The sequence below is a fragment of the Carcharodon carcharias genome, chromosome 18, assembly GCF_017639515.1.
Source record: "Carcharodon carcharias isolate sCarCar2 chromosome 18, sCarCar2.pri, whole genome shotgun sequence".
NCBI classification, from domain to species: Eukaryota; Metazoa; Chordata; class Chondrichthyes; order Lamniformes; family Lamnidae; genus Carcharodon; species Carcharodon carcharias.
The window spans coordinates 37,992,380-38,005,899 of record NC_054484.1 but is presented as its reverse complement, the minus strand read 5'-3'; the positions used below and the strand labels follow the sequence as shown (position 1 = coordinate 38,005,899).

Genomic DNA, 13,520 nt, shown 5'->3' with positions numbered 1-13,520 from the left:
TGCCACCTACTGGAGTATCATGTATAAACGACCCATTTTATATTTTCTATATTTGACCCCGGTTGCGATACAGCTATCAGAAATGTATATTTTAGTGCAAAAAATTCAAATTTACTTTTGTAATCAGAGGAAATTCTGTCACCATTACCCAAGATTAAACAAAAGAATATAATTACTTTGTTCATCAAACGCTTTCAGGAAACTGTTGATGTATGGTCCTAGGTAAGGAAGATCATGCTGATGTTCCACTAATGTAAACCACATGTCCGCAACACACAGAATTGTTTTTTTGGTGAACAGGATGTGCATAAAACGCTCTGCTCCCTCCTTATAGTTATACTTGCATAAATCGTTGCTCTCTGATTCCTTCAGCATTCCTGATTTCACAAAGTGTTCAGCAAAACGTTCCACGCCGTATTCCTCCAAGACATATTTAAAAACATCGGCGTATTTCTTAATGAAGAACATGCAGCAGCTGTCACCTAAACAACAAAAAGCCAGGGGTAATATATAAATTGGCAAATTTATTTTTATAGTTGTGCTGACAGAGACCACACCCAAAAATGCTTAAAGTTTGGCCTAATTTGGCAGGATATTTACCTAACACTATCTTGTCTGTATTTCAAGAACAATTTTGGAACAGGTATGTATTGAAATGTCTATTTCTGACCAACTATTAAACTCAGTTTTCTACTTTTCACTAAGTCACCGGGAATTGTGTCAGGATTCCTCGCACTAATTTCATTAAAACAAGGGGGCAATGTTGTGACAAACAATAGCATGAGATGGTGCTGAACTTTATCCATTTAATTATATATTTTTTCCCCTCAAATTTCACTTCTTGTTGCACCTTTGTTCAATAAATCCATGTTATAAATTTTATATATGAATTTTGTGTGGACAGATTAAAAGGATATGAATGATTGGTTAAAGGACTGTGGTCTCTGATTCTGCAAGCTGATAGGCTATTTTCACCCAAATAAAATATTTTAAAAATATAGATATAAAAATATGTTCACATGTTCCAAACTATTGTGATTGAAGAATTGAAGTGGAGCAATATTGTGGGAAGAGAAACAAATAATTTTAGGCTATGATTATTTTTTTCACTGGAAAAAACATTCAGTATAAGGCATGAAATTAAATAAAACATTGTTCCCTCATGTCTTTCTAGCGTAAGGGGATCTATCACATTAGAGTGCAAATCAAAAAGGCCCCTCTTGGACAACATCTGAGGGAGGTCCATCAACAGCACATTGTAATTATATTGAACAAAGACTGGCATCATAACCTCTTAGTGCTTCAAAACAGATTGAAAAGATGTCACCCACCATGTGGTGTTTAGACCCTTCAAATTATCTGCATCTTTCACAAAATAGAATTAAACCCTATGTTGGTTAGATGTGGGAAAAACACACTCAGTTTAATATCACTAACATTGGAATTGGTATCATAGTGTACGTCTTTCTTCAAGTTAGATAATCTATCTTTCTTCCTCATATCCTCCACACAACAAAACAGCACACCAAATTGTACATGTAGCGCCAGCTGTCAGGATAGATCGTTCTAAGAAGTGATCTTAAGCCACAATCACATCTAAACATTAAGGCTTTGCAAACTTGTGTGGATTATGCCATTTGGTTGTTTTACAGATAATACCACCTGTAAGACGTAGATAACCTTCTCAAATCATACAGCTACCACCTAGAAGGGCAAGGGCAGCAGGCACGTGGAAACGCACCCACTAGGAAGTTCTCCTTCAAGCCACTCACCATCCTGACTTGGAAATATATCGCCATTCCTTCACTGTCGCTGGGTCAAATTCCTGGAACTCACCCCTCTAACAGCACTGTGGATGTACCTACACCACATGGACTGCAGTGGTTTGAGAAGGCAGCTCACCACCACCTTACCAAGGGTAATTAGGGATGGACAATAAATGCTGGCCTAGTCAGCGACGTCCACATCCCATGAATGAATTTTTAAAAATGGTTTCTAAAATCCTTGCATCTGTAATAACTTCCCCATTTTGCTGTGAACTTTATAGAGTAAATCTCATGGAAGACACAGTGAAAGCTGCTTGGTGTGGATTCTACTGTGTGGCGGCGATCCATTCTCAAGTATAGAAAATGCCATAAAACGATATTGCTGCCTCCCTATTAGAAGAAGCATAACTTTTATTGAATTGGTCAAAGTGCAAATGGATTTGTTTATGGCACTGAATCAGCCATTCTTCATTTCAATTTGCTCATGAAATCTGAAAGTCTGAAACTACTTTCCACAAAGATAGCTGTTTGAAATACTGAGTGTATTTCTCTTTGGTTTATATATCATTCAGAAACAATTAAAGTCAATACCTCCTTAACAAAAACTGGTGCCAGTGTGCCCCTGGAGTGGTTGAGCACTGGCATATGTGCCAAATCAAGTGGCAGTGCCAAGTCTGTGTCATTGTCCAATGTCATAAAATTACCAATACCAATTAGTGTCAAAACATCCTTGGCACCCCTTTATGCCAGCATAATTTCACAGCAACTTGGTGCATCCCTGGTGCTGGATGCTTGTAATGAGTGCCTGACAAAATTAAGTACTGAAATTTCCATTAGTACAGCTAAGTGTTCAGGATTATTCAACAAAGTGTCTAGACAATCTATGATTGCAGACTGAGGTTGGAACGTTGCCTTTTTCAATTTTGCTCTCAATACGGTCTTTGTAAGTAGGTTTGGAGAATCCAAATTCCCAACAAGCATTTAATGCATTAGTCATTTATCATGCAATTGTGAATAGAGTATTGAATTTTTCCCATTATTTAAACCTCTGCCATGGGTTGGTACTAACATACTGTCTCAACGAAGGGTGCATTGTTTTTTTTTGTTTTCATGCAAGCAATATGTGGCATTTGTCAGCAGTTAACAGATTAGTAACAGAACAGCAGGGTCCAAATTTTTTGACTGTAAACCTAATTTTTTGTCTCAGGTCATTTTTTTTGGCCTGCTTTTTTGATTTCATTTGAAATGACTGCCTGTAACTATGTAATTGCTTGCTACGTGATCTGAACAGAGTACTCCTTGCTGCCCAGCCTGTTCATATTTTACTCTCATGCCATTCGTAACGAGGCCAGCTTTGTTTATATTACAATCGCTGCCTGATCCTGTGATGTCCAAATTTTACAATTGTCAGAAAAACCTGAAAGACCAATGGACCAAAGGCAAGTTTTACAATCTAATCTACTCCTGAGGAGAAACCAGAGCTTTTCCTTTAATGAGGGGTATCACTCAAAGAGCAGAGAGTACAGCCTCTTTAGCTCAGGAGGAAACAAGTTGATGATATGCACAAGTCACAAGACTTTATATAACAAGAGAAATATTGACCACATCTGCACCATCCAGATGACATTTTTATGTGCATGCTGTGCACAAAGTTCTCCAAATCCAATTAAATAAGAATTTACATTTATATACCACTTCTCATGTCCTTGGGATGTCCCAAAACATTTCACAGCCAATTAATTACTTTTGAAGTGCAGTCCCTGTTGTTTAAGCAAATATGCACGTAATAAAAAATTACAAACAGCAGTGAGGCGAATAACCAAGTCTTGACGGTGCTGGCTGAAGGATGAATGTTAGCCAGGACATCAAGAAAATTCCTTGCTCTTCTTTGTAAAGATACCACAGGATATTTTCTGTCCAACCACGCAGAGGATTTTGGTTTTATGTCTTAGGTGGCAAGCAGCATTTTCTTTGTACTGCATTGAAGTGCCTGCTTAGATTAAGTAGCAGTGGAGCTTCAACCCATGTGTTGCTGACTCATAGGCTTAAGTGCTTTTGCTGAGCCAAGTTGAAGCAGGGTACACTTGTAAAACTATAAAGATTTACTCCTCAAGAGTATGGATGATGACAAAGAAAAAGTTAGTTTAGGAAGGAAGCATTTTAAACAAAATCTTTCAAGACATATTTATTTTTATTTGGGGGAGGGAGTGATGGGTGCTTGGAGGGGACACTGAAAGAATAAGAATGCTTATGATTGAAAGTACTCATTCCTATCACTGTTCCACTTTAACATCCAGTGGCATTGAGCACTTAAAAACCCTAAAGTACTAAGGATTTGTTTCACACGATGATAAGCCGTAAGGGATTATTCAGTCAAGTTAGATAGAAGGAAAGTTAAAAATAAAAAAGTGGGTTAGCAAATGGAATAGGAAGAGTCAAATTGACACTTATGTGCCTAAAACGTGCACAGTCACCAATTTAGCAATCCACGCTTAATTTACATGGAGGTTGGGTTAATGTTAAATTGGTTGGGCTCTTATTTTTTTTAAAGATGGCCTACTGCAATAGGCTCCTGTGGCTACATTAGTATCCAACTCTTAAATCTGTATGCCCCTGTTGGAGCTTGAATTGCACAAATTCCAACAAGCAATTCTGGGTCTTCAGCAGCCTAAACTAATGATCCTAAAGGGATTGCTGGAGGCCACACAAATTAAGCCCAAAAATAATGGAAAATGTTTAGTATTTACTGGTCAGCAGGAGTGCTCCTCCTGACTCCATAAAGTTGCAGGCTGCTGGCCCATCCTCATCCACTCATCTGGAAGTACCTCGGGGTAAAATTGGTAAGGCCTGTAAGAAGTGGCTGTCTAATGGCCTTACAAAATCTTACAAAGTTAATTGGATACTTCAGAAATAGCTCTTTCTTTCTCTCTTTGAAAGAAAAAATCCCCAACAGCATGCCAGTGATGATGTAGACACAGAATAAGTCAGGATTGATTTATGTTTTCATTAGGAAGCCTATTATCTGCTGAAGGACACAACATGGAAGCTGGCCTTTGGTAGGTATTACTAAGCTTGATAAGATGGAACTCTTGCCCACTTAACTAAACAACTGTCTGGGTGAAATTAACCAGCAGATGTACTTCCAAGAGATAAGCAGAGTGGGTAACCTTTTGGATCAGGGGTTGGAGTGGGAGGGGTATACTTTGGATACCTAAACCTTGACAATTAGACAATTGGATAGGAAGACGTAATTGAACAAGTGATTGGCATGAGATACCCACCAAACTCTAAAAATAAATTATATAAACAGGCGGTCGAGGAAAAAGCACAGAAGGGAGGAGGCTCTTTCGGGTTGCAAGCTTCAGCTTAACACCCTGACTAGGCTAAAGGCAAGAGATTATGGCAGGCAGCAGAGACCAGATCATTCTGACCTTCTGACCCAGGATCAGGAATCCTTCTTACTTATCTTGGGTCTTATGTCTACTATACTTATTCTGATTATGTGCTGCACTGAACTGTCGCTTCTCAACAAGCCACTTTCAACTTCAGCTAGTGACTCCTCAACTCTTTTGAATAATCAGTTATCCCTGATCAGGTCTTACAGGCCCAGATAGGTGAACTTCAATTGGTATCTGCAGCTTCCCCGATTTATTCTGATGAGGCCCGAGGACCTAGTACTTAGTTTTACATCTTGGAGCTAACAAACTGAAAAACTAATTTTGTGATGATAGCGGCTGATCACTTGGCTGGTTCACCAATTAACTTCAGCTGAGCCACCATGAAATGGGGCAGCTGGAGCAGTTAAACTTTCCTACCAATGGTGGCAAAAGTTAGCGATTCAGCTTTGCACAATGCTCAGGTAGTACGTCTGGTTTCATTAAGGATCTTAAGCCCAGGAAGGACAGTCAAAATACAAATTGGACCGAGCATAAAAAATATGACAAACATCAAAGTAGAAACTAAACAAACTGAAGTATACTCACTGCATCCCTGCATATACTCAGCCCAGTTTAGTGCTTCTGCATTTAGTATCACTGGGTCTCGCATGTGAGAAACAAACTGCCTTAAAATACCATTGTTATTTATTTGTAAGAAGTGATCCAGGAGAGCTAGAGTCCTGTCATTCCTAACGGGATATCTAGTAATATTATTCAAGGAGATGAAATCCAAAGTGCCAGACGTTAAGAGTTTAAGAATGAGTCGATCAACATCCAGCATTCCTTTCTCAATGGATCTTCTCTCTGCAGAGAGCTCTCGCAATAAGTAACACTTGTTTGGTCCTTCTACTGGCACAGCAGCTGTACAGAAACAAAAATGAATAGAGAATTAACAATGCAGCTTTTACTACTTTTGGCAAATCAGTGTTTTTAAAACTTTTGGAATGCTTGATGGGGTCTCAGACCTACTTATTTTTGCTTTTGCATCGACACAAAAATTGCAGTATAAAGTCATCACTAGAACGAAGTTCTTTGTGTATGTTCTTGAGAGAAACCCATTAGCCTTGTATTATCTAAAACCAGGCAATGGAATCTGTGCTCCAGCACTGCACCAACAGCATGGAGTTTCTGGCTTTGTTATATAGTACAAAACATTCTTAAATTCACAAAAATACAAGCATGAATTAAACATTTACGCTTTTCTTCTGAAAAAAGTATTTCAATTACACAGATCTAACAAAGGAATTTTCTAAGGACATTTTTCCCTTTCCTGATTTTTTAAAAAATCTTTTATATTAATTCTTCAATGGGATGTGAGCATCACTGGCAAGGTCTGCATTTATTGCCCATCCCTAATTTCCCTTTGAGAAGGTGATGGTGAGCTAATTCCCTCCTTCCCTCAAATGAGTGAACTGCCTCCTAATGTCACCTTCAAAAAGCCATCCTTCACGTGTGGACCTATAGAAGTGGCAACACATTATAAAATAAAATACAGCTGAGTGAAGAACATAAGGTCAGTGCTACAAAAAAGTTACCATAGATTCTGGTTTATAAGGCAACCTGTTGCACAAGACAACCCCATATTTTTCAGATGTGCAGGAGTTTAAGACACACCCACACAGAGCAGACCCTGCAGGATGAATGGCAAAGATGGCGACCACCCACATCCATGCACTTGACATATAAGTTGACCCCTGTTTTTAGAGGGATTTTGAGGCTTCAAAGGTCGACTTATATGCCAGCATCCACAGCATTTGAACCATCTAAGATCTTTCCACTTCTGTAATATAAAGATGAATTTTAAACAACCTCAATGTTTTTATTCGATTGTCCTTATTGACAATTTATTCCAAAGGTTTATCACTCTTTCAGTTTTTTTCCAATATACCTAATAGTTTCAAATTCTACTACATATAAGCATAGGTTCCAAAAATAACTAAAGGATACAATGAAATGGCATCACCAAGAAACTTAACCTTGAGTATTTGTCTGAGAAATAAGCCTCATAACACATTTAAATGTAAAAAAAAGTAACTCTTAAAACACAGTAGTCATCACTTTTCCATGCTAATCCTGTGTGCTGAAAAATGCCCAATTCTATGCATCCCTGCTACTTCATAGAAAGTGATAAACACAGAATACCAGGAACTGAGGCAGTTTAACGGAGATAAGCCACTGAATTTTATGTCCGTATATCATCAGTTACAAGGAACATTCAAACCACCAGTCTTGGATAGCTTTTAACCCTGGTGCTGAAATGAAAAGATAGTGACAATAAGCATCACTGGTCCACAAATAAATTCTATTTTCTCATCATTGTCAATGAAAATAAGGAAATGGTGAACACATTGGATAATTTGCTCAGTATCTACAGTTGAGGTAGAGGTCCGCATGCTGGACATCCCAAGGAAACTAATATTGAATCAGAGACAATGCTCACCAGAATTAAAGTAAAACAACAGTAATGAAGAAAATAATGGCACAAAAGAGTGGCAAATAATCAGAACCAGATGGTTTTCATCCCAGGACGTGGGCAAGAACATTGCAGATGCCCAAATGATAATCTTCTCACAATTTGGAAAATTCACATGTTACTCCACTGTTTAAGAAATGTACAAGAGGGAAACCAGGGAGCAGAAGACAGCCAACCTAACATCCATTCTCAGGAAATTACTAGCGTCTATAATTAAGGATAGAGTGACTGAACATCTTTAACATTTTCAGAGAAAGTCAACATGGATGTGTAAAGGGTAGGTCACGCCTGACTGATGTGATTGTATTTTTTGAAGGGGTAACTAAAGCTAAGAATAGGGGAACATCTATGAATGTTATTTATATGGACTTGCAGATGGCTTTTGATAAGGCCCCTTGTGATAGGGCTTTTAGCTCATTTTATCATTACCATCACACCAGGTGACTAACTCTGATTTCATGAGCAGCGTAGGGGAGCATGTCAGGAGCAGCATCAGGGGTTCCAGTAAGAGGTGGCAATCTGGTGAAGCTACAATACAGGACTACATGCTTGCGAAACAGTGGAATCAGCATGCTGAAGGCACAGCTAAGCAACTGCACAATGAGCAGTTCAGATCAAAGCCCTATAGCCCTGCTATCTCCAGTTGTGAACTGTGGGATAAAAACAAAAAACCATGGATGCTGGAAATCCAAAACAAAAACAGAATTACCTGGAAAAACTCAGCAGGTCTGGCAGCATCAGCGGAGAAGAAAAGAGTTGACATTTCGAGTCCTTGTGACCCTTCAACAGAACTCGAAACGTCAACTCTTCTCTTTTTGTTGTGAATTGTGGGGGCCAATTAAACAATTAGCAGAGGTGGAGGCTGCACAAACATCCCCATCCTCAATGATTGCAGAGCACAGCATGTCACAGAATCTCTCAGTGCAGAAGATGCCCTTCGGCCCATCGAGTCTGCACCGACACATGAGAAACACCTGACCTACCTAACTAATCCCATTTACCAGCACTTGACACATCATAACATTCAAGGCTATGGGCCAAGTGCTCATCCAAGTACTTTTTATTGGATGCAAGGCAACCCGCCTCCACCACCCTCCCAAGCAGCGTATTCTAGACTGTCACCACCCTCTGGGTAAATAAGTTTTTCCTCACATCTCCCCTAAACCTCCTGCCCTTCACCTTGAACTTATGTCCCATCGTGACTGACCCTTCAACTAAGGGGAACTCCTCACTATCCACCCCGTCCATGCCCCTCATAATCTTGTACACCTTGATCAGGTCGCCCCTCAGTCTTCTCTGCTCCAATGAAAACAACCCAAGTCTATCCAACCTCCCTTCATAACTTAAATGTTTCATCCCATCCTGATGAATCTCCTCTGCACCCCCTCCAATGCAATCATATCCTTCCTATAATGTGGCGACCAGAACTGCACACAGTACTCCAGCTGTGGCCTCACCAAGGTTCTATACAACTCCAACATGACCTCCCTACTTTTGTAATCTATGCCTCGATTGATAAAAGCAAGTGTCCCATATGCCTTTTTCACCACCCCACTAACATGCCCCTCCGCCTTCAGAGATCTATGGACACACACGCCAAGGTCCCTTTGTTCCTGAGGTCTTCCTAGTGTCATGCTGTTCATTGAATACTTCCTTGTCAAATTACTCCTTCAAAAGTGTATCATCTCACACTTTTCAGGGTTAAATTCCATCTGCCACTTATCTGGCCATTTGACTATCCCGTCTATATCTTCCTGTAGCCCAAGGTACTCAACCTCACTGTTATCCACCCAGCCAATCTTTGTGTCATCCGCAAACTTACTAATCCTACCTCCCGCATAGTCATCCATGTCATTTATATAAATGACGAATAATAGGGTACCGAGCACAGATCCCTGTGGTACACCAGTGGACATGGGCTTTCAATCACTAAAGCAGCCTTCTGACATCACTCTGTCTCCTACAACTAAGCCAATTTTGAATCCACCTTATCAAATTACCCTGTATCCCATGTGTATTTGCCTTCTTTATAAGTCCTCCATGTGGGATCTTGTCAAAGGCTTTGATGAAATCCATATAACTACATCAACTGCACTACCCTCATCTACACATCTGGTCACCTCCTCAAAAAGTTCAATCAAATTTGTTTGGCATCACCTCCCTCTGACAAAGCCATGCTGACCATCCCTGATCAAACCTTGCCTCTCAAGTGGAGATAGATTCTCTCCTTCAGAATTTTCTCCAATAGTTTCCCTACCACTGACAGGAGACTCACTGGCCTGTAGTTCCCTGGCTTATCTCTACAACCCTTCTTAAATAGCGGAACCATATTAGCTGTTTTCCAGTCCTCTGGCACCTCCCCCGTGGCCAGAGAGGAATTAAAATTTTGAGTCAGAGCCTCTGCGATCTCCTCCCTTGCCTCCCTCAGCAGTCTGGTGTGAAAGACAAGGTTGAAGTATTTGCAACCATATTCATCCAGAAATGCCAGCTGAATGCACTGGATAAGTAAAGGCTATGTATGGACCCTGATGACATACCAGCTGTAGTACTGGAGATGTATGTGCTCCAGAATTAGCTAGGCCCCTAGCCAAGCTGTTCCAGCACAGTTACAATACTGGCATTTACTCAACAATGTGGAAAATTGCCCAGGTATGTCTAGTCCAAAAGAAGTGGGAGAAATCCAAACTAGCCATTTACTGTCCCATCAGTCTACTCTCAATCAATCAGCAAAGTAATGGAAGGTGTTGTCAACAGTGCTATTAAGCAGCACTTATTCAGCAATAACATGCTCTCTAATGCTCAATTTGGGTTCTGCTAGTGGAAGCTGGTCCCAAACCACATTACAACCTTGGTCAAAACATTTGTCAAAAGAACTGAATTCCAGTGATGAGGAGAAGGTGATTGCCCTTGGCATCAAGGCAGCATTTGATCAATTGTGGCATCCAGGACTCCTAGTAAAATTGAAGTCAATGGGAATCAGGGAGACAACTCTCCACTAGATGGAATTCTATCTAGCTCAAGGGTAGATGGTCGTGTTTGTTGGGGGCCAATCTTCTCACCTCAGGACTTCATTCCGGGAGCTTAGTATAGTGTGCTCAGCCCAACCATCTTCAGCTGATTCAAGGGTGATCCTCCCTCTATCACATGATCAGGAATAGGTATGTTAGCTGATTATTGCAATGTTCCATACCATTTGCAGCTGCTTAGATACTGAAACAATTCATGTCTCCATGCAGCAAGACCTGAAGAACATTCAGGCTTAGGCTGATACGTGGCAAGTAATATTTTTTTAAAAATTCTTTCATGGGATATGGACAGCACTAGCTAGGCCAGCATTTTTACTGCCCATCCCTAATTGCTCTTGAGAATGTGCTGGTGAGCTGCTTTCTTGAACAGCTGCAGTCCATGTGGTGTAGGTACACCCACAGTGCTGTTTGGGAGGGAATTCCAGGATTTTGACCAAGCGACTGTGAAGGAACGGCAATATAGTTATAAATCAGAATAGTGAGTGGCCTTGAGGGGAACCTGCAAGTGGTGGTGTTCCCATTTGTCTATTGTCATTGTCCTTCTAGGTGCCTGAGGTCACCGGCCTGGATGGTGCTGTTGAAAGAGCCTTGGTGAGTTGCAGCAATGCACATCTTATATATAGTACACACTGCTGTCACAGTAAGTCAGTGGTGGAGGGAGTGGATGTTGGAGATGGTGGATGAAGTGCCAATCAAGTGGACTGCTTTGTCCTGATGGTATCGAGCTTCTTTAGTCACACACGTGCCAGGCAATGACAATCTCCAAGATAGGTTGGAGAAGTTAGGGCTGTTTTCCTTGGAGAAGATAAGTTTAAGAGGAGATTTTATAAAGATATGCAAATCCACTGTGGGGGAGGTGCTGGACAAGCTCCCATTGGCAGAAGGATTGAGATCCAGAGGGCACCAGTTTAAAGTGATTGCCAAACGAAGCAATGGCAACATGAGGACAAACTTTTTTACACAGTGAGTGGTTAGAATCTGGAATGCACAACCAGGGAGATTCAATTGTGGCTTTCAAAAGAGAATTGGACAATTATCTTAAGAGAAACAATTTGCAGGGCAATGGAGAAAAGGTGGGGAGTGAGACTAAATGAGCTGCTCTTGCTCTTGTGTACTGTAAGCATTCTATGATTCTATAATTATAGGTCACAGACTGGAAATTCTGTGACGAATAACTGACCTCCTGCCTCCCGAAAGCCTCTCCACCATCTGCAAGGCATAAATCAGGAGTGTGATGGAATACTCTCCACTTGCATGGATGACTGCAGCTTCAACAACGCTCAAGAAGCACAATACCATCCAGGACAAAGCAGCCCACTTGATCAGCACCCCATCCATCATCTTAAACATTTACCCCCTCCAACACCAGCTCACAGTGGCTGCATTGTCTACCATCTACGACTTACCAAGCCTTCTTCAAAAGCACCTTCCAAACCCAGAATCTAGAAGAACAAGGGCAGCAGATGCATGGAAACCACCATTAGCAAGTTCCCCTCCAAGTCACATACCGATTTGACTTGGAACAATATCGCCATTCCTTCGCTGTCGCTGGGGTAAAATCTTGGAACACCCCACTAACAGCACTATGGGAGTACCTAAAGCACATGGACTGCAGCAGTCCAAGAAGGCAGCTAACCACCATGATCACAAGGGCAATTAGGAATGGACAATAAATGCTAGCCAGCGACACTCAAAACCCATGAATGAAATAAAAAAAGCTCAAGCTGAAACTCATGGAATTGAAGGCAAATTGTTGATCTGGTTAAGAAATTGGCTGTTCTGTTGAAGGGTCATGAGGACTTGAAATGTCAACTCTTTTCTTCTCCGCCGATGCTGCCAGACCTGCTGAGTTTTTCCAGGTAATTCTGTTTTTGCTTTGGATTTCCAGCATCCGCAGTTTTTTGTTTTTATCTTTATTGCCCATCCCTGGTTGCCCTTGAGAAGGCGGTGGTGAGCTGCCTACTTGAACCGCTGCAGTCCATGCGGTGTAGGTACATCCACTGTGCTGTTAGGAAGAGTTCCAGAATTTTGACCCAGTGATAGTGAAAGAATGGCGATATAGCTCTAAGTTGGGATGGTATGTAGCTTGGTGGGGGGGCCTTCCAGGAGGTGGGTGTCACATCTATCTGCTGCCCTTGTCCTTCCAGATGGTAGTGGTCATGGGTTTGGAAGGTGCTGTCTAAGGAGCCTTCGTGAATTCCTGCAGTGCATCTTGTAGATGGTACACCCTGCTGCTACTGTGTGCCAGTGGTGGAGGGAGTGAATGTTTGTGGATGTAGTGCCAATTAAGCCGGCTGCTTTGTCTTGGATGGTCTCAAGTTTCTTCAGTGTTATGGGAGCTGCACTCATCCAGGCAAGTGGGGAGTATTCCATCGCACTCCTGGCTTGTGTCTTGTAGATGGTGGACGGGCGGTGAGTTACTCGTTATAGGATTTCTAGTCTCTGACCTGCTCTTCCGGCCACAGTGTTTATATGGCGAGTCCAGTTCAGCTCCTGGTCAATGGTAATCCCCCTAGAATGTTGATAGTGGCGGGGGTGGGGGGGTGGGTTCAGTGATGATAATGCCACTGAATGTCAAAGGGACGATGGTTAGATTCTCTCTTGTTGGAGATGGTCATTGCTTAACACTTGTGTAGCATGAATGTTACTTGCCACTTGTCTGCCCAAGCCTGGATATTGGCCAGGTCTTGCTGCATTTGGACATGGACTGCTTTAGAATCTGAGGAGTCACGAATGGTGCCAAATATTATGCAATCATCAGCGAACATCCCCATTTCTGACCTTATGATGGAAGGAAAGTCATTGATGAAGCAGCTCA

At 41.4% G+C, this 13,520-nt stretch overlaps 1 protein-coding gene across 6 annotated transcripts in view; it reads right to left on the bottom strand.

The window, feature by feature from the left end:
* Positions 1–13,520, bottom strand: part of LOC121290638 (E3 ubiquitin-protein ligase DZIP3-like) — a 126,836-nt gene that overhangs the window by 89,582 nt on the left and 23,734 nt on the right. For 5 of the 6 annotated variants that reach the window (XM_041211342.1, XM_041211346.1, XM_041211344.1 and 2 more), the window contains exons 5-6: positions 5,750–6,064; positions 177–482 (exon numbers count right to left, since the gene is read on the bottom strand). In XM_041211342.1, the coding sequence (XP_041067276.1) occupies positions 177–482; positions 5,750–6,064 (621 nt within the window). The remainder of the gene's footprint in view (positions 1–176; positions 483–5,749; positions 6,065–13,520) is intronic. The other variant, XM_041211347.1, reaches the window with a different exon arrangement.